This window comes from Zootoca vivipara, chromosome 12, assembly GCF_963506605.1.
Source record: "Zootoca vivipara chromosome 12, rZooViv1.1, whole genome shotgun sequence".
Taxonomy (NCBI): Eukaryota; Metazoa; Chordata; class Lepidosauria; order Squamata; family Lacertidae; genus Zootoca; species Zootoca vivipara.
In genome coordinates, this window is record NC_083287.1 from 31,442,903 (window position 1) to 31,464,041 (window position 21,139).

General features: G+C 43.7%; 1 protein-coding gene and 1 long non-coding RNA gene across 3 annotated transcripts in view; one reads left to right on the forward strand and one right to left on the reverse strand.

The window, feature by feature from the left end:
* LOC132592861 (uncharacterized) overlaps positions 1-21,139 on the forward strand; it is a 24,852-nt gene continuing 3,713 nt past the window's right edge. Inside the window, exons 1-4 of one of the 2 annotated variants that reach the window (XR_009558397.1) lie at positions 1-1,346; positions 1,903-6,140; positions 8,013-12,599; positions 17,493-17,675. This is a non-coding gene — a long non-coding RNA (uncharacterized LOC132592861). Of the gene's footprint in view, positions 1,347-1,902; positions 6,141-8,012; positions 17,676-21,139 lie in introns of both variants that reach the window. The other variant, XR_009558396.1, reaches the window with a different exon arrangement.
* Positions 4,934-21,034, reverse strand: ASB4 (ankyrin repeat and SOCS box containing 4). Its single transcript, XM_035129692.2, has 5 exons — positions 19,006-21,034; positions 13,562-13,861; positions 8,420-8,910; positions 6,124-6,237; positions 4,934-5,122 (listed from the first exon to the last, which is right to left on the reverse strand). The coding sequence occupies exons 1-5, from the start codon at positions 19,253-19,255 to the stop codon at positions 4,934-4,936; spliced, it is 1,344 nt and encodes a 447-aa protein (XP_034985583.2). The 5' UTR covers positions 19,256-21,034.

A 21,139-nucleotide genomic window follows, 5' to 3' on the forward strand; every position in this document is an offset into this window, starting at 1 on the left:
AGCCGGAACATTATCTCAGGACATTCTGAGGGGGAAATAATGGTAGCCCTCGCTTGAAGCCACCATTCCCTGCCCCCGCCCCCATAAATGCCCAGGAATGACACTATGCCTGAGGCATATTAGGAAACAACAATGGGATTCAGCTACCTTAAGCAATTCCTCAGTAAAGTCGTTTCTAACATTTAATTTAAAAACAGATCTGCTGTGCCAGCTGCCAGAAAGCAAGCTCTGCTAAAAAATTGTTTCGTTTGTATGTAGAGAAATTGCTTAAGAGGTTTGTGAGGGGTATCTCCTTAAGTCTATAAGAGGACCCAACTCCTTGAAAGATTCCATCAATGAACATTTTTACACATCACTTGGAAAGACAGGCGAACTAATGCCAGTGTCCTGGAAGAAGCAAAAATCACCAGTGTCAAAGCAATGATTCTTCAACATCAACCTTGTTGGACTGGTCATGTTGTTCTGATGCCTGATTATCGTCTTCCAAAGCAACTACTCTATTCCAAACTAAAAATTAGAAAGCGTAATGCTGGTGGTCAACAAAAGAGGTAACACTGGGAAACATTGGCCTGCAGGCGCTCCAGTTGAAGAACAGCCTTTACCAAAGGTGTCATGGACTTTGAAGATGCTCAAACTCAGGACGAAAGAAGAAACATGCTAAGAGGAAGGCACACTTGGCAAACCCTCACCGTGATCAACTCCTGCCCGGAAACCTATGTCCCCACTGTGGAAGGATGTGTGGATCCAGAATTGGCCTCCATAGTCACTTATGGACTCACTGTTAAGACCATGTTCATGGAAGACAATCTTATATGGCTACAAGTAATTGCCAAAGAAGAAGAAGACTTCACAATTACACAAGTCAGAGGGTTCCAGGCATAGCCCCAACTCTCCAAGCAAGCAAACGAACGAGAAAGAGATATCATCACAATTCAAGGACACATTTCAGTCAAGCAAAAGGATGAGGGTGGGGTGGCGTGTGGTCAGTGAGGGGCAAGGCCAGGGGTGTCCTGAGGGACAGACAGACAAGACAGGAAGGCCACATATCACCCCAAGAAATTTCGCTACAAACAACGGACCTCAGCCCCAGCTTTACTCCCCAATCATCCCTATGCCAATTATTGAGCTAAAAGTTTTCATCTGAAAGAACAGCATATTAGTAAGTAAAGTACAAGAGCATGCCTACTTGAGTTTCGGGTGAAGAGGGCGACACTGCACATTTACGCTTCACAAAGTTTCCTACATGGCAGATATCCATTGATGTTTTTCTTCATACGAGAGATGGCTGACCAATGGGAGGAAAAAATCGTTTCCTTGCTGAAAACAACAAATTGATCATGCATAAGGTAAATATAGTAGCCTTATTCCACATACCTGCAAGAAAGCTGCATTAATTATATTTGACGGCAATAGCAGTTAACTTGCAGGGAGCTCACTTTTTTTATATATCTGGCTGGAATTTAATGGATGTAACACTGGGTGTGTGGTATTTTGTTATTTGTTCTGCAGTTGTTAGTTATCGCCTATGCCCTATGCATAATATTTTGGGGAGTTATTATTTAAACTCATTTATATCCTTCCTTTCTTCTGCCATGGCACTTAAGTCGGCATATGGAGATTTCAGGCAGCCTCCCATCCAGGCATTGATTAGACCCAAATCTAGTTATATTCAGCAAATTGGTTGCAGCCTATGCCCTGTGTGTGTGTGTGTGTGTGTGTGTGTGTGTGTAGGTAGGTAGGTAGGTAGGTAGGTAGAACAACAAATGCTTTTGCATTATGTAGATAGCCTCTGCAATTTTGTATGCTTGGTGTATTCCTTATTATTTTTTAAAATTTTTTCCAAATATATATATATTTAATGGTTCAGAGTAACCAAAACGTGTTTTTGTTTTCACTGTGTAGTGTAACTTGAAAGGCTGTGGACCTCTAGCTCGTCAAATGGTCGTGGGCTGCCCCCTGCTGGCCAAATGCTAGCCAACCCAAACACACACACAAAACCTTTAGGTGGCAAAATCATCCTCAGATCGTCTTTAAACAAAATTACTTTTTTTCGAAAAGTGTCCCCCCGGAAAATACAACAAACAGATTCTCTCAGCTAAGACAAAAAAGACCTAGTAGAGCTGTATTTGCCCATTTTCAGCCGCCCAATTCACTTATCCCACCTGCAATTATGTCATTATGATGTCATTAGCACCACATGTTTACACGCTCAGGAAATTGCTAAAATTAAATCAAGTGTAAAAGAGAGATGTGCTGGAGCCTAAAAGCTACACCTGTTACCATGGATGTGAAGCAGCTGGCTGCGTTTATTCAGTGTGAAGAAAATGCAGTCTTCAAATGCACAAAAGAAACTCTTCAAAATTGCAGTCTTTGTCTATCCCCAAATGTTGAGCAATGGCTTAAACCAGGGGCAGGCAACCTCCCCCCACCCCCTGAAGGTCACATTGTCTTGGGGTTAATCTGTCAGGGGCCATGTGGTGGTGGTGGTAGGAAGAGCCAGAGTCAAGGATGGATGGAGTCAGAGACTGAAGTTTTCTGGGTTAACTAATCTGGAATAAAGACCTCTCACCATGGCTACCTCAGATAAGAGTCTGCAGACCTATTTCAAGTGGTCTATACTTGGCTGTAAGCCCAGAGTGGTTTAACTATCCATTCCTCTTCATAGGGAACTCTGAGAATTGTTGCTCTGTGAAGGAAAGACGAGGTCTCCTAACAACTTTCAGCACCTGTAATGAGCTACAGCTGCCATAATTCTTCAGGGGAAGCCATGGCCATTTATTCTAGTGCTTTAAATGTATGGTGTGCAAAACAAAAAGTTTCATTATATGAATTAAACCAGAGGTTAGTACTAGTGCACTGTGAACAGAGATACCACCTGAGCATTACATTATTTCATGATACTAAACCATTTGACATCAGTTTCCCAGCTCTTAAACTTGTCTGGGACTTTAGATGTGTAACTAAGGTGAACAGTGCTCTCTCTTGCGCCAGTTATGTATGATCTCTTTGAACAGTAACATTATCTTTTCACACACTGGTACTCTGAGCTGGCTCAAGATCTCTTACCGCCCGAGGCAAAGAACGCTATGAATGAAGATGATTGAATCTGGACTGCCAATTGAATTTTACGCCAACAGTGTAAGATTTCAGTTGATTTAACATTTCTGCAAACTTTCAATCTGAATAGGATTTTCCCTAGGGCAATATATTTATTCCTTGTCGCGAGGCGGTCCTGTAGGCTTTGGTGAGGCAGCTAAATATATATATTTTTACTCTGCAAGCATGTGACAAAAATTGCAAGTGTGCCATAGCAAAATGCCAGGGAGCAGAGACTTCTGCAAGCCTTTCTACGCGCCTGCAAGTGCAACTGTCACATCACCTAATCCACGTTTTGTGTGTCCCAATTTTTTGGTCAGTTCTCTCAAGTTTGTGTGAGCTGACAAATCAAGACAGGCCAGTGAAACTCATCTGGAGCAGCAGCAGCAGCAGCAGGAACAACAACAAAAGCCAGAGGGTTTTATTTCCTCCTGGCCTTTCACCACAAATGAAGAGCGGCAATGAAAGGGCACAAGCCAGTTTTGCTCCGATATTGAACAGCTTGCAAATTCTTACCACTATAATCAGTGAGATCCTGCTGGGCTCCCTGTCAGGCGCCACAATGGGTATAATCTAGCACCTGCTTAGAACAAAACTTTGAAGTAAGGCTAGATGCCCATAGAATTAAAAAAAAAACCAGAGAGAGAGAGAGGAGGATGGCGACAAAAGGGGGAGGGCATTTAGGGACAGCAGTGACAAGTTTTTTTTCTTCCTTCACAGCATGGAAGCGTTAGCTACAGTGACAGATCCAAATCGCCTTTTTGTTCTCCTGTTTCCAAAATGCAGTCTGTCAATATCGAAGTATAGAATTATACATTCAGATTTTAAATATGACTCCTCCCCATCTTTGTCCTGTTCCCAGCAGGAGACCCATCTCCCTGACAGGCTCCTTTCCTTTAATCTCCTTGTTTTAGAGCAGGTTTAGCCATTATGGACTAATTGAAGACATTGCATGCTACTTACCAGGTTTTTTTTTGCAGGGAGCCGCATGATAGGAAGGCTTGGCCCTCTTTATTGCATGTACACGCCATGGGGAACGGTGGCAGGCCTTGTTTTCTCTCTCATCAATATGAATGTTTAACACAAACACCCTTGCTTTTTTCTTTTTTAAAAGTAGTTTCCCCTCTGCTTGTTGCAGACAAAATGACTCCACCAGTCTGTAACATGTGAAGCGGCCTTTCGGTTAAACCCATGCCAACCTCCTGCTAGAATGGTCACTGGATTAATTAATCTCTTCCAGAAAGTACTGGTGCACATTTATAAACATGTAAGCATCCATGCCCTAAGGCAAGTGTTTCTCAAACTTGAGTCCCCAGCTCTTGCTGGACTACATCTCCCATCATCCCTGACCATCTCAAACATGAATGATGCTGTTTGGGGCTACACCAGGATCCACTCAGAGAATGTGGCTGTTTATTAGTACAGTATATCGAATTCTAAAGGTTCAAATAAAAACATGTTCTTTTAATTTAGCGCATAAGTCTTTATGGCATTTGTTTTGTATGGGTCACTGAAAGCTAGACTTTTCAAAGCACTGATATGCATAGCTCAGTCATTATTTAGATTTGAAAGCAGATGGAAAAGCTGGCCTAATTCTTTAGCAGAGTTCCATGTATATTCTTTTTGACACAAGCTGGGAGTGAATGGATTGTGAAATAGGCTTGTGTTCAGGCTGCAGCAAATTCAAGAACTTAGTGTAATCCACAGATATAAAATGAGTCTTTGTATACAAATTGACTATGACCCTTTGTTCTGCATGATATCATGGAAGCCTTGGATTTTAACGTCTACCATGCGAGTGAACCCCAGTTCTACAGAATTGGGCTGCTGGACAAACTCAGTACAATATTCCTTCTGGTTCTAAGAGCAAATAATTCTTCAGCGTCGCTGGAATGAAAAGTAAAGGGATCCCTTTGTGGCAGCGATCGAACAATATTCTTCGAATAGCACATCTGGCTAAATGCTTGAGCGATCTTGGTGTGTTTTCACATACCTCAAACAGAGATTCGTAGAATTCATTATACATCTGCAAAAGCAAAATAATGCACAAATAATGTGGTCAATATCTTTCTCTCCATGGAAAATCTCTTTCCAGGAAAAGTATGGAGAAGATGTGTCATTACCTTCTCTGTGCAAAGTGCAGTCTTTTGCCATTATTCTGTTTAGGGTTTGCACAAGACATTTTGCTGCCTGAGTCAAGACACCCACACCCACCTCCCCATTCCATCTGGACTGGCAGTTCAGTTTTATTTCAGCACTGGAGACATGGCAGAACCCTCCACCACACTTAAGGGCAGCAGGCACAAATTTTTCTGGTCTCCAACACATCTACATTGCCGCCATTCCCCAGCATCTGCTGCCTTAAGGCAGGTGGCTCACTATGTCCAATGGTAGGGCCAGCTCTGACCTATTTGAATAGCAGCCTAATAGCCTAATATGTGAGACTGTATCTTTCTATATCCCCTGCCCACCGTAACTTCAGCTAAAAGAACAACTGAAAATTGCTCTGGATATCACATTCCTCCCATGCAATTTGATGTCTCCTAACTAAGTAGGACAGAGCTGGCCAAGTCAGAGCAATGTTCTGAAGCTGTCACTCAATAAAATAACTTTTTTTTTATATGATACTGAATAGGATCAACTGTATATTATGATCCAGGCTTGTTCAATAACTACAGTTTAAACCAGAGGCAGCCAAGACAGTGTCCTTCAGATGTTGCTGGTGATCCCTGACTAACCAGAGTTCTCCAACTTTCATTTCCTCCTAAACGTTCACTTTCACATAGAACCAGATTAAAGTGCTTATATACAGACAGGGACGACAGAGGACAAGATGGCTGGACAGTGTTCTCAAAGCCACCAACAAGAGTCTGACCAAACTGCAGGAGGCAGTGGAAGACAGGAGTGCCTGGCGTGCTCTGGTCCATGGGGTCACGAGGAGTCGGACACGACTAAACAACAACAACAACATACAGACGTTACCTGCATGCTTTTTTAATCAGCAACTCAAAATCATTAAGTGTTTACCTCAAAGACATCATCAGGTATAGCTGCTCTCCATTTTGCTGTGGACTTGATATGTTCATATGTATTCACAATAACCTCAACTGCTCTGGGATAGGAGCAACAGGCCTGCAAAACCTGCTAAGAGAAATAGACACCACCTATTTGGATTTTGCTGATTTCCACAAACCGTTTTTCCCCCCTTCTTCTTTAAAGCTTTTGCCCTTCTTCATTGAACAATATCACTTTGCTTCTCTTCTCCAGTACAGTCATACCTCGGTTTAAGTACGCCTCGGTTTGAGTATTTTCAGTTTAAGTACTCCGCAGACCTGTCTGGAACAGATTGATCCACTTTCTATTACTTTCAATGGGAAAGTTCGCTTCAGGTTAAGTTTGCTTCAGGTTAAGTATGGACTTCCGGAACCAATTACACTCATACCTCGGGTTAAGTACGCTTCAGGTTGAGTACTCCGTGGACCCATCTGGAACGGATTAATCCACTTTCCATTACTTTCAATGGGAAAGTTCACTTCAGTTTAAGTCTGCTTCAGGTTAAGTACAGACTTCTGGAACCAATTGTGTTTGTAAACCGAGGTACCACTGTACAGAGAAGTAAGAATAGTCAACTAAGTCCTACTCAGAACAGACTTGCTAAATTAATGAACCCAAGTTGGGGTAGTATTCAATGTTATTGGCCTATTGGAGTTAATTACTAATGCAGGTTCATTGATTTCCATAGGTATACTCTGTGCAGGGCTTTGTTGACTGCAATACTTAGTCGTGTCTGCTGACTTCAATGAGTCCACTCTGAGTAGGATTAGCATTGAATACCACCCTATTAATTGGCAATTCATATAAGAATCAGTCCCGGCTATACTCAACACCGTGAAATAATCATAGTTTGCTTCTGCCTAGTTTTGTTGTAACAGACTAATACACCTAGAAGCATACAGTGTGTGTTATTCTAAGGCTGTGCCAATTCCACCCACCCACAGATTGCCATGTAACTACAATACCTGATGTGAAAATTTAGCATCTTAAGCAGGCACCCCCCAAACTGCAGCCCTCCAGATGTTTTGGCCTACAACTCCCATGATCCCTAGCTAAGAAGACCAGTGGTCAGGGATGATGGGAATTGTAGTCCAAAACATCTGGAGAGCTGAAGTTTGGGGATGTCTGATCTTAAGGAAATTCAGCTTTCTTTTTTTGCATTTTAAAGCAACTTCTAGTCTTCATGGTTGCGAAGAAGAGTTTTATGGCAGGGGTGGGGAACGATTCTAAGCTTAAGGGAACCAGTGAAGGGATGGGGCATGTTCTGGCGAGAGTGCCATGGACCAGGTAAGTAATTTGCATTTGGCTTCCAGGCTTGAGGTTCTGTGCTACTGCTGTATGCTGAGATTCCTGCATTGCAGGGGGTTGGACCAGATGTCCCTCTGGGTCCCTTCCAACGCTACAACTCTATGCTTTTGCAGATGAATAGATGGTTATTACCTTGAAGCCAGATCCAGGGTGGCAAAGCGAGCTAGCAGTTGAAAAACATGAAGCACCAAAGAATTTTTCACCACGTGCAAGGAATAATTACTTCCCATAAGAAAATAACTGCTGCCTACAGTCCTCAAGACATCTTTTCCAGAGTAGTTTAGGAGGACAGCACTGGAAGAAGTGACCTGGGCCATACTATTTCTGCCATTGAAGTATATGCAGTGGTTGGAACTTTGTCATCCTAACTCTATTTGTATTAAACAGATGTTTTAGAGGCGCTCATCTCATCATGCTAGAATTACCTGCATGCATTTCATGTAGAATGTTTTTTTTTAAAGAAAATTCTCATATTAACCCCATCTGTCATAGCTTCTCCGTGCTTGTGTTCAAGGAAAAAATATATAAAAGCAATCCAATCTGTGTTTTTCTAGCATGGAAAGAAAGAAAGAAAGAAAGAAAGAAAGAAAGAAAGAAAGAAAGAAAGAAAGAAAGAAAGAAAGAAAGAAAGAAAGAAAGAAAGAAAAGAAAAGAAAAAAAGAAAGAAAGAAAAGAAAAGCCTGTAATCAAATTTAGAAAGGAAAAACATTGACCTGAGATCTGGGCTTTACAAGACCCAGATGGCAGAAAACCTCGCAAAGACATGCAAGAGCATTTTTGCCAAACATTAAGGGCACCTGCAAGGCCTGGTGTTGTGAAACCAGCTAATCCCCCAAACTGAATTAGGACATGTTTAAAATCTATCTGAAAGGTGGAAGACCACAAGCTTCCATTCACGCAGCTTCTCATCTCTGGTCTAAACAGATGCATATGTATGTAATACGTAGACACAAGCTTTCACCTTATGGAATTGTGGAGGATATATCCTGGCAGCTCCATAATTGAGAAGCAGCTGGAAACAGAATTCTGGCTGGGCACTCGGCCGCACACCTGTTACTTTCAGGACATACTGCAAAGGGCCGCATCCGTTGTCATCCATGAAGTTAGCCTCAGCTCCCGCCTCGAGTAGCATGTCCAACAGAACGCCGTCACAGTTCCAAGCAGCCTTGTGGAGAGGCGTTCGGAAATCCTCGTCTCGTGAATTGACGTTGGCTTTATAGTCGATCAGCATCCTACAGATCAGGTGGTGATCTGTGCTGTATGTCTGTTCCTTGCCATTGAGGGCCCAATAGACTGCACAGGCCAGAGGTGTTTCTCTGTGGGCATTTTGACAGTCAACCCCAGCTCCTTGTTCTACATAAAAGGCCACCATTTCAGGGATACCACAACGAGCAACAGTGTGGAGGGGAGTTTCCTCTTCTTGGTTGTTAGTCCTTATATTCACATCTGCACCTGTTTGAAGGAAAAGAGAGAGAGCACATTGGAAAGAGGTTTTATTTTTATTTTTCCACGTTAAAGACACATACCATTTTTTCTGTCTATAAGACACCCCTGTGTATAAGATGACCCCTATTTGGGGGGACTCCAATGGGGGGGGAGATGCCCCCCATGTATAAGACGCCCCCAAATTTTGGACATTATTTTTAGTGGAAAAACCTAGTCTTATACACGGAAAAATTTGGTATATACTTGCTGAGCTGTATGAAATAAATAACAGCAATTTTACAGGAGCAAATGTTTTTTTCCCCACGACTGCCACCTGACTACAGAAATTTTAATTAATTGCACGAGTTTTAATCAATTAATTAATCAGCTAGTTTCATTTGCATGTATTTGCATTTGTTGAACTGTGCAAGAAACATACTTCCCCTGATTTTAGATGATGCAGCCATGTGTTGCAAGCAGGGATAATCTTGGGCAAGGAATTCCTTGCTTTCTGACAGAAAAGATTTAAAATATACCTCTTTTATGATGGTGCTTGCAATCTACAGTTTTTCTATGAGTACGTGCATGGATTATTATTATTTGTTTAACTATGCAGCCTAATTAACTGCGGGAACCTTTTTAGTTGATTAAAATGGATAAATCAACTTCCTACATAAAGACACAATTAGGAATACCCCCCCCTTATGTTGTGTTTTTAGGATTGTCTGTCTCAAAACAAATAAGGAAGATTGAGTGTTTGAATGCCTTCCCACCCCCACCATCCCTAACCGAGGAAGTTGGAAAAATGGGTTTGGCACAACCTTAAGCACTCTTATAACAAAGAATATTTCTAAATTTCCGATTCTGGTCTAGAAGGGGACCATATAGCGTATCACTCCAAAAGAGGGAATGCATCTACCTGCTTGCCTGTCCACTCTCCAGGAAAAAAAGAGGACACCTGTTTGCATAAAATGTCCATATTATTTATTGATTTAATTTATTAATCTCCTTCAATGATACAACTTGAGGCAATTTTACGATGCAATAAAAATGTATGTAAAACAGTTGCATGTGTAAAAAACCAAAACCCAGTTAAAAACAATTACTGTATCTTTTTAAAAACACTAGTTTCAAATCCAATACAGATGCCAATTGGGATAAAAAAAATATCCACATATGCTAAGCATTATATGTTAATACATATACTGTACCCTAGTTAATGTATACATATAGATGCAAATTTAGGAATGATTACTGTAATTTAGACTGAAATGCATCTCACCATAGTGGGAAAGACTGGGTTTTTTTTCTCTGACTGTTGTCCAGATGCTGCGACCAGTTGATGGGCAACTTCAGGGCCCCTCCTTCTTGGGGTTCATTATCTTTGAACCTGACTTGGACTGGGGCAGCCCTTCCAATAAATGACACATGGTCACCCTGCTCAAGTCTATTACACATAAAAGCACCTGTAAATATCAAGTAAAGGTAAAGGGACCCCTGACCATTAGGTCCAGTCGTGACCAACTCTGGGGTTGTGGCGCTCATCTCACATTATTGGCCGAGGGAGCCAGCGTACAACTTCCAGATCATGTGGCCAGCATGACAAATCCGTTTCTGGCGAACCAGAGCAGCACATGGAAATGCCATTTACCTTCAAGCTGTAGCGGTACCTATTTATCTACTTGCACTTTGACGTGCTTTCGAACTGCTAGGTTGGCAGGAGCTGGGACCAAGCAACGGGAGCTCACCCCGTCGCGAGGATTCGAACCGCCGACCTTCCGATTGGCAAGCCCTAGGCTCTGTGGTTTAACCCACAGCGCCACCCGCGTCAAGTAGCCAGGCCCAAATGTAGGTTTTCATGTGCTGCAATCACACCTTCACATCTTTTGCTGAATATACACAGCTAGATGTCACGTGTACAGTCATGGGCTGCATGCTATTTTCTATACATAAAGGCGTCCTGCCTAAAATCTTGTCCAGCTCAGAGCGGCCTTCAGAGGCTTGCATAAGTCACCATATATTTCACTTGAAACAACATCCCCATCTAGTGGACAATCAGTATATGCACCCCATGTGTCAGTGAGACTTTTATGCTGTCTCTGGTGAAGTTGAAGGTGTGTGAGTGTCTTAGAATCATAGAGTCATAGAATTGTAGAGTTGGGAGGGACCGCGAGGGTCATCTAATCCAACCCCCTGCGATTTGGGAATCGTTTGTCCAATGTGGAGCTTGAACCCACGGCCCTGTGAGTCTCATACTCTACCAACTCAGCTATCCCCAGCTTGTGAACTTTTATTGTTGATTTTAGTCATTATTAACAGTGCTTTAACAATGGCTTGCTGCCATGGGAATATTTACCGATGAGCAGCTATCTAATCTAATTACTACTATTACTAGCACTACAATTATTATTATTACTACTATTACTACTACTACATACCAGTAGTAGCAGTAGTAATATAATTTTTGTGTTTTATGTTGTAAACTGCCCTGTGATTCTCAGATAAAGGGCAGTATAGATTTATTATTATCATCATTAGCACATGTTTCCTGGTCCTAAAACCACTGCTCTTCTTGGAGAACAGGGCAACTCTCAAGAATACAGAAACTGACCCTCCCTTATATACAGGGTTTCTCTCTCTTTTACAGTAAATATGCTGCCTACTGATTTCATGCAGAAGTTTCCACATGCTTTTAAAAAAATCTAAAAAACAGCTTTGCACCATTTGTGCATTTAAGCACAGCTGATTTTAATCCGTTAAAAAAAAACTTTAAATCATCCAAAAAGGCATCGTCGTCCCCCATATAATTGGGCAGCAGTCATGAGTCCTTTAAGGACCCAGGTGGCGCTGTGGTTAAACCACTGAGCCTAGGGCTTGCTGATCAGAAGGTTGGCAGTTCGAATCCCTGTGACGGGGTGAGCTCCCGTTGCTCGGTCCCAGCTCCTGCCAACCTAGCAGTTCGAAAGCACATCAAAATGCAGGTAGATAAATAGGAACCGCTACAGCGGGAAGGTAAACGGCGTTTCCATGTGCTGCTCTGGTTTGCCAGAAGCGGCTTTGTCATGCTGGCCACATGACCTGGAAGCTGTATGCCGGCTCCCTCGGCCAATAACGCGAGATGAGCGCACAACCCCAGAGTCGGTCACGACTGGACCTAATGGTCAGGGGTCCCTTTACCTTTTACATGAGTCCTTTATTTCTGAAGTTCAGATGGGGCATGTTTGCTTACGTAGCACCCATGCAGAAGACGGAAGGAAGGATCTGTTAGTGTGGGGGGGCACCCCAAAATAGCCCAATGAAGACTGAGCTTGCTCAGTGACAATGGAATGTGGACTGACTTTTGCGGGGAGATGGAATGGAGTGGCTGAATAAAATCGAGCCACACTGCAACAATTTGTTGCAAATCCCTGTAGTTCATGAACAAAGAAAAGTATGTTTCTTGTCTCAGAACTATTGTTTTTCTCCATTTGCAGCTGGAGGTTTCATTTGCAACAATGCTTAAAAACGCAAGGAGGCTACAACTAAGAAGTGAAGGGAAACCAGAACTGGTGAAAATGCAAGTTTAGATCGATCAAGCAACTAAAATTATATGATTCATTGACTAAGATTTTTTTAAAAAAAAATCCAGTGACACTAATGTAAAGGTTTAAACATTCCCTTCTATTTCATTTGCACCTGAAGAGTCCAGTGTTGTTGTTTTTCTCTCTCCTTTCAAGGTACGTAGTTCCATATTGCTTTAGGATGAATACTTGCTCTACAAAGTATTTTTCGTACTGAAAGTAGGTCACACTCAGAATGTAGCATTTCAGCTCACGCCGCATTTTTAAGGAGCCCCTTGGACTTTCCCACAATCCCTCATGGCAGCAATCTTAGTCTTGCTGTCAGCATTATCAGCATCATGTGGGATAAACATGACACTGTTAATTTAGCCTTTTACTAAATGTAATAATGCATATCTTAGGGAACAAGGGACTCCTAACAATTCTCAGCACCCTTAACAAGTGAAAGCTCCCAGGATTTTTGGGGTGGGGTGGGGGGGTGCCATGACTGTTTAAAAGTGCCTTGATAGTGTTTTATAAGGATAATGCAAAGGGGGCTCAAGCCTTATCTCTCTTCTTATCTCCTGTATTTGAAGACAAAATGTCACTATATTTTGGTAATGATAAAAATGTGCATAGAACCATGTCAAAGAAAGATACCATTTTTGGCTGCCCGTGCAAGGCTCCCAGCTTTATCTGAATAGGCTGCTATGCAGAACTCTCCTATAGAGTTTGGATTTGATATCCCGCGTTATCACTACCCGAAGGAGTCTCAAAGCAGCTAACATTCTCCTTTCCCTTCCTCCCCCACAACAAACACCCTGTGAGGTGGGTGGGGCTGAGAGACTTCAGAGAAGTGTGACTAGCCCAAGGTCACCCAGCAGCTGCATGTGGAGGAGCAGAGACGCGAACCCAGTTCACCAGATTGAGTCTACCGCTCTTAACCATTACACCACACTGGCTCTCTATATTTTGATAGCTAACTTATCAGGGAGAAAGAAAGCAAAACTCGTCCCTGGCATGCTAGCTTTCTAGTGACAATGACTTCCCCACCACCACCGTGTGGAGGGCTAACCCATGTCGTTCTATCCTCTGCACTCCAAAGGGCTACAGCGCGGGTGGCCTGCAATTGGACTTACCTCTCCAGATTAACTGCTGTGCGCAAGGGATGGACAGCTTTGTCGTACAGAAATGCAGTGGCGCAAGACCGCTCAGCGAATAGCAGTTGGTTTTCGCTCCGTGGCTGCAAAGTATCTTGATGCAATCCAGGTTACCCACTTCGCATGCTATGTGGATTGCTGCTTTGCCATTGGGCCGGCAGTTGATTGTCGCTTTGTGCTTCAGCAGGACTCTCAGGCTCTCCAGGTGCCCGTACAGAACAGATAAGTGGAGCCCAGTGGCCCATGAATGCTGCAGTTTATAGCTAGGCAGCCAGTACCCTGTTGTTGTTGTTTTTAATATATAAAAAATGCACAAGTAGGTAAGTACATGATGACCCTTTCGAAAGCATCATTCCCCAAACAGTGAACAGTTAATAGAAATATTGGCCTCTGGTAGGTAGGATTAACGCTGCCATGGCCTGTGACTTGAATGGGGGGGGGAGGTTTGAAACGGCACGTAGAGTAGTGGAGACTAGCCCCCCCCCCCGGACCCCTTTTGCTCTTCCCTGCTTTACCCCTAGTTCTGCCCCAATTGAGAATGAATGAAATCCTTTGAATAGCAGCTCATCCACAGTCCATGTTCCTGGATCACAATGATGTCATGATAAGAGAGGAAGTCTTTAAAACAAGGGTCTCTGATGGATGCAAACCACCCAGCCACATTCCAGGTTAGAAGAGTGACCTTATGCTGGTCATGTTTCTGTAGGTAGGCAATACTAGACCTAACTTAATCTGTGTCTCTAATATATAAAATTTCACCCTTGCGCAGAGAACCATGCATGCTCAGCTGCACACACATATCTTCTGCAAACACAGAGCTCCCCATTCATTTTAACTAAACATTCATAAATAATTGTGCACTTTTGTCAGAGTCCTTCTTTCAGATGGAGTAAAACATTCCAGGTGTAGAGATTTGATTCATTTACACATTGGGACTCCTGCGTGCAAAAGATTGCTTGACCAAAATACAGTGCCGACACTAGACACTTTGCTACCTGAAGCAAAATCCAAATAGTGTCTCCTCCTCCCAGCTTACTAGGCCCAGGAATAATGTCACTGGACTCCCACTCCCATCATCCCTGACCATTGGCCCTGTTGCCTGGGGTGATGGGAGTCCAGCAATATCTGGAAGGCCATGGGTGCCCCATTCCCTACTTTAAGAAGTCTTGCTGCATCAAATCCCTGCCTTCATCTATTACCTCACTCAGCCCAGTGCAAATTACGCCATTCACCCTGCTTCATAGCTGCATTGTCCCAATGACGTTTCTGAACTTAGCAAATGTTTAGGCTCTTTATTCATTTAGGATTTTTTTTTACCATTCCTTATTTCTGGAATTTATGCAGAATTTATGCGGGTGGCGAGGGGACGTGGGTGGCGCTGTGGTCCAAACCACAGAGCCTTGGGCTTGCCGATCAGAAGGTTAGCGGTTCGAATCCCCACGACGGGGTGAGCTCCCGTTGCTTGTCCCAGCTCCTGCCAACCTAGCAGTTCGAAAGCACGTCAAAGTGCAAGTACAGCCATACCTCGGTTTGCAACCACCTCCGTTTGTGACTGCCGCAGACCCAGAAGTGTTTACATCCGGGTTCCACGGGTCATGGATGTGCAGAAGCGATCTGCGCAGTGAGCACATGTGCAGAAACGATCTGCACAGCATGCGCGTGCACAGAACTGCTTTATCAGTGCTTCGCACACGCGCATAAGAGCCCCTTGGTTTACGATGAACTCGGGAAGCGACCGGCTCCCTGAAACGAATTGCGGTCACAAACCGAAGTATGACTGTAGATAAATATGTACCACACCGGCGGGAAGGTAAACGCCATTTCCGTGCGCTGCTCTGGTTTCGCCAGAAGCGGCTTAGTCATGCTGGCCACATGACCCAGAAGCTGTCTCTGGACAAACGCCGGCTCCCTCGGCCTATAGAGTGAGATGAGTGCCGCAACCCCAGAGTCGTCTGCGACTGGACCTTACGGTCAGGGGTACCTTTACCTTTACCATTTATATGTTGAGAAAGGAGGGTAGAAGTCTCTGCTTTGAAGGGTCCACAATCCACCTGTAGGAAGGAACTGCAGACTAAAAAGTGTTAAACTACACGAACAGTCCTGAGAAAATACCTATCCTCTCCATGCCCTTCCTCTACTGAATCTCTTGGGCCTCATCCCAGAAGAGCTACATGGCTTCATCCCAGAATGTTAATACGCACCATAGGTTCAACATCATTCTCTCCTGCCAATAAACTAATCTTCAAATTCCAGAACTTCCTCCTTCTTCCGATTGTATCCAGACTGGGGCAGTGTGGTTCACACTTCCATGTACAGTAACTGAATTCCACACTGCAAGTGTCACACCTTACATTCAAGGAGTGGAGTGACATCATGGCTACTTTCCACTCCAGTTCATTTGAAATGTCTGGCAGTGTCGGGAAACTTTAGAGACGGACTAAATGGCCTTGTGCCCTCCCTTTAGGTCAGGTGTGGGGAACCTTTGGGCCTCTCTTTTTCCATTTATTTTTTTAATATGATGTTTATTAAATTTTGTTTTTTCCTTTATAACAACCAAACAAAATTTCTTCATCACATATATCTTTGCTCAAATTGAGCTTTGACTTCCTCCCTGACTTCCATATGTAATCACTTTTATCTTTGCATTTCTAAATCACCCTATTTACCTTATCTCCATACTTAAAAGACTTACTTCCAGTATTTATAAACAGGTACCAAATCATAACCTGACAAAATATTTTAAATCACTCCTGCAAATGTTTTCAAATGTTTTCAAATGAACCTATGGGCCTCTCATGCAGCCAGCGTGGTGTAGTGGTTAAGAGCGGTAGACTCGTAATCTGGGGAACCGGGTCCGCGTCTCTGCTCCTCCACATGCAGCTGCTGGGTGACCTTGGGCTAGTCACACTTCTCTGAAGTCTCTCAGCCTCACTCACCTCACAGAGTGTCTGTTGTGGGGGAGGAAGGGAAAGGAGATTGTTAGCTGCTGTGAGACTCCATAGGGTAGTGGATAAAGCGGGGTATCAAATCCAAACTACTCTTCTTCTCCTCAATGTTGCTGAAGTAGAACTCCCATCAGCCCTAGTAATCATGGCCAACGGCCAGGGATGATGCAGGTATAACAACACAGGTTGTCTTCAGCAACATTTGCCAGGCTGCCACACCTGCTTTAGGTGGCATGGGACATTACTTCACTTCAAAATGTGGTAAGCCAAGCCTGCTGCATTTGGGGAGGAGGGCTCTCGCTCAGTTTGATGAATGGAACCACAGACTTCTGCCTCAAGGTCCTGTCCTGATGGCACCACAGTGTGGCATCCCTTCTATCTGTAGCAACCAGGATCCAGAGAACTTTGAATGGATTTCCACTAGCACAGTGAGGCTTCCCTCCCAGCTGCAGTCCCTTGTACCCCATGGGGTACAAATGACCCTCTGGAACAAGAAGGATATGGAACTGGGGGCTGGAGGGAGAAAATGGACACCCCATCTGTTAGGGAAAGTGTTTATTGCTCATGCAAGGCACTCTTTGTATCCTATTCACACTCATTTTATGCAGAACAAACATTCAAAACTTGTATAGGCGGATCAATATTTGTTTTTTGGTGTCTTACATTTGGGAACGGTAAACCTGCGGCTTTTGGATGGACTCCAGCCTCCATCACGGCCAACCTGCAGTGAATTCCTATGCATGTTTCCTCAAAAGCAACTTATGGTCTTCAAGGGGAGGGTGTTAGGCTGCTATCTGAACCCCACTAACCTGAGAGGAAATGCCGCTGAATTTAACAGGACTCCCTTCTTGGTAGATATGGTTAAGATTGCAGCCTCCGAGTTACATTTTTAAAGACTGAAGACTACTGCCTTCTTGCATGCTTTCCCCTTTAACTACTATGTAATTGTTGGGTTTCCCTTTCAGCTACACAACTGGAGAAAGGTTTCACATGTTCAGAAAATCAAACAATAGCCGGATCAGATTACCACATGATAAATAAAATGATTGTCATCAAGTGTTCGGTTCTTGTTGGAAACCTTATTTTTTTCTCACCATTAGATAGGACTGCTTTGCTTCTTTCCCCATTTTTATTGGCAAAGAAACGCAGTAAGTTTGTTTCGCTATACTTAAAAGCTTAGAAAGCTTGGGAGCTTAAAAAGCGGCTTGGAGGGTCAAGCTGGGGCAGGGGGCTGAGCAAATTTGATACACCTACAAATGTGGTGTACAGATACTTTAAGGTCTCAGAGTGCGGGCGCAGCCTCTTCTCTTTGTGCTGACTGCTACACAGGGTGCATCAACCTGCAAGGGTCACCTTCTATTCCTGCCAGAATTTACTCTGTAACTAAGCTATCTTAAATGTGACCTGGCACGTAAATATTCTGCTGATGATTTGGGCCCCGTCAGACCAAAGCAAGCCACTAATGCAGGGGGCAATGAAATGAGGGACTGGCAAGGAAACAGCCTCTTGGGTGGTTCGCATGTAGCTAATGCATTTAATCTAAAACCTAATTTCAGATATATTGCAAAGGTATGTGGGCAGTTAAAACAATGGTCTACATTCAAGGGTTAAATATGCATCATATCTGGGTGCTGCCTACCCTACGCTGAAAACACGATCCTTACTCAGTTCCCCCCCCAAATAAAAGGTGCCAGTACACACCATGAAGTTGCTACATTAAGTAAATCGCAAGATGGGGGGGGGGTTTGCTGGTACTGCATACTGTTGAGTACTGCCAGAAAAAAAGCACCAAACTTACTCAGCTCTAACCTCTGGGTGTAAAAAGGTAAAGGTAAAGGACCCCTGACAGTTAAGTCCAGTCGTGAACGACTCTGGGGTTGCTGTGCTCATCTCGTTTTAATGGCTGAGGGAGCCGACGTTTGTCTGCAGGCAGTTTTTCTGGGTCATGTGACCAGCATGACTAAGCTGCTTCTGGCAAAACCAGAGCAGCGCACGGAAACGCCGTTTACCTTCCCGCTGGAGCCGTACCTATTTACCTGCACTTAGACATGCTTTCGAACTGCTTGGTGGGCAGGAGCTGGGACCAACCCACGGGAGCTCACCCCATTGCAGGGATTTGAACCGCCAACCTTCCGATCGCCAAGCCCTAGGCTCAGTGGTTTAGACCACAGCGCCACCCTGACCTCTGGGTGTATGTTTGCTGCAAATACATTGGTACACTCGATAACTTGGGGCCTGCCTTGTAACATTTCTGGCACCCCGCTGTTTCTTCTGTCTTCCTCCTCTGCACTGGCCTCCAGTCCTCAACCTGAAAAGGGAACTCTATACTAATCTTACCGGTTAAGTGAGCTCTGATCCAGAAGGTTAGATAATGCAGCAACACCTTCAAAGTGCAAACACCCTTAAACTACAAATAGCAAATTTGTTTCCTTAATTGCACAAGCTTTAAATGCTGCTGTCACCACTTCTTCCTTTTACCTTGTTTGTAGGAGGCCAGAACCAGGTTCTCATCTTCCACTTCAAACACTGTGTCCACATCTATCTGCTTCTGATTCAAAAACTTCTCCAGAGTTTTGTAGTCGTTTGACTGCAAAGCCTTCAAAAAATCTTTCTTCAGTCGCTTAGCAATTTCAGCCCGTGTCATTGTTTCTGTCATGTTCTCTGCGTGGGGGTTATTATATTCCCACTTGTTTTCAATGGTCAAATGCGTATGTTTATAAGTCTGCATAAAAGGGTGTTCTAATTTCTCTAGGGTGTAGCAAAGCCAAGATAATTTTAAACACCAAGTAATGCTGACCTGCCTGTTCTATTTATATAAAGGAAATATCAACTGCTCACTACATGCTGTATTCTGTCAAGGGGAACTCAGGCAGATCTATGATGATGGTATAAAGAAATCTGCACAAATGATTAGTCCATACTATTGACTCATTCACCAAAACTTTATCCTTTGCAATATATAAGAAGGTTCTTAAAACTGGCATCATTTCTCAACAAAAGCAGTAGGGATGTTCACTGTTAAAAACCTGACAAGTCTTGCTTTGCTACTGGGGATTATTAACTCTCAACTCCTCTGCACTGGGTCCTCAGTTTCCTTAGCCTGCAATATTAGCCTGCCTGGCAGGGTTGGGGTAAGGTTAACCAAGGTAATACAGTACAATCTTGGTTCTCAAACGCCTTGGTACTCAAACAACTTGGAACCCAAACACTGCAAACCTGGAAGTAAGTGTTCCGGTTTGCGAATGTTTTTCGGCAGCCGAACATACTCTGTTGTGAGTGTTATGATGAGGTCTATCTGTTTTTGCTATTTATTTTGTGTTTTTGTTTTTGTAGCTCTTTTTGTTTTGTTTTTGTGACTGTGTGGAACCCCGTTTAGCTACAGATTGATTGTGTGACTGCAGTACTTTATTTATTGCTTTCATTTTATGGATCAATGGTCTTGTTAGATAGTAAAATTCATATTAAATTGCTGTTTTAGGGGTTGTTTTAAAATGTCTGGAACAGATTAATCCATTTTGCATTACTTTCTATTATTTATACCCCGCCCAAGCCACTCTGGGCGGCTTCCAACAAAACACTAAAATACAGAAATCCATCAAACATTAAAAGCTTCCCTAAACAGGGCTGCCTTGAGATGCCTTCTAAAGGTCTGGTAATTGTTGTTCTCTTTGACCTCTAGTGGAAGGGCATTCCACAGGGTGGGTGCCACTACCGAGAAGGCCCTCTGCCTCATTCCCTGTAACTTGGCTTCTCGTGGCGAGGGAACCGCCAGAAGGCCCTTGGCGCTGGACCTCAGTGTCCGGGCAGAACGATGGGGGTGGAGACGCTCCTTCAGGTATACCGGACCGAGGCCGTTTAGGGCTTTAAAGGTCAACACCAACACTTTGAATTGTGCTCGGAAACGTACTGGGAGCCAATGTAGGTCTTTCAGGACCGGTGTTATGTGGTCTCGGCGGCCGCTCCCAGTCACCAGTCTAGCTGCCGCATTCTGGATTAGTTGTAGTTTCCGGGTCACCTTCAAAGGTAGCCCCACGTAGAGCGCATTGCAGTAGTCCAAGCGAGAGATAACTAGAGCATGCACCACTCTGGAGAGACAGTCAGTGGGCAGGTAGGGACTCAGCCTGCATACCAGATGGAGCTGATAAACAGCTGCCCTGGACACAGAAGCTCAACAACTTTGGCTCACTTAAAAAAAAGCCCTGACCCCCTCCCAAATGGGAATTCCCTCCTCCCTGGAAAAAAGCTCAACAACTATGTATGACCTGAACCCCAAAAAACCTGACCTTCCTCCTTCCGGAAAAAAAAAAACCACCAGGGCTTTCCTTCCTAAAAAAAGCTCAAAGTTTTGACCTGAACTGAACCCCCTGAAAGTGGGTAGATCACCGCCAGTTTTTAACTCAATGAGTAGATCGCAGTCTCTTGGGAGTTGGCCACCCCTGTTGTATATAAATGGCAAAGTAGTACTATTTATCTACTTATCTTTACATCTATCCACACACACACACACACACACACACACACACACACAGGGATATTTACATGCGGGACAGAGAGTTGTTATACAATATGAGCAAAAACTTACATATTGTATCAACTTGTTTTTTTAAAAAAA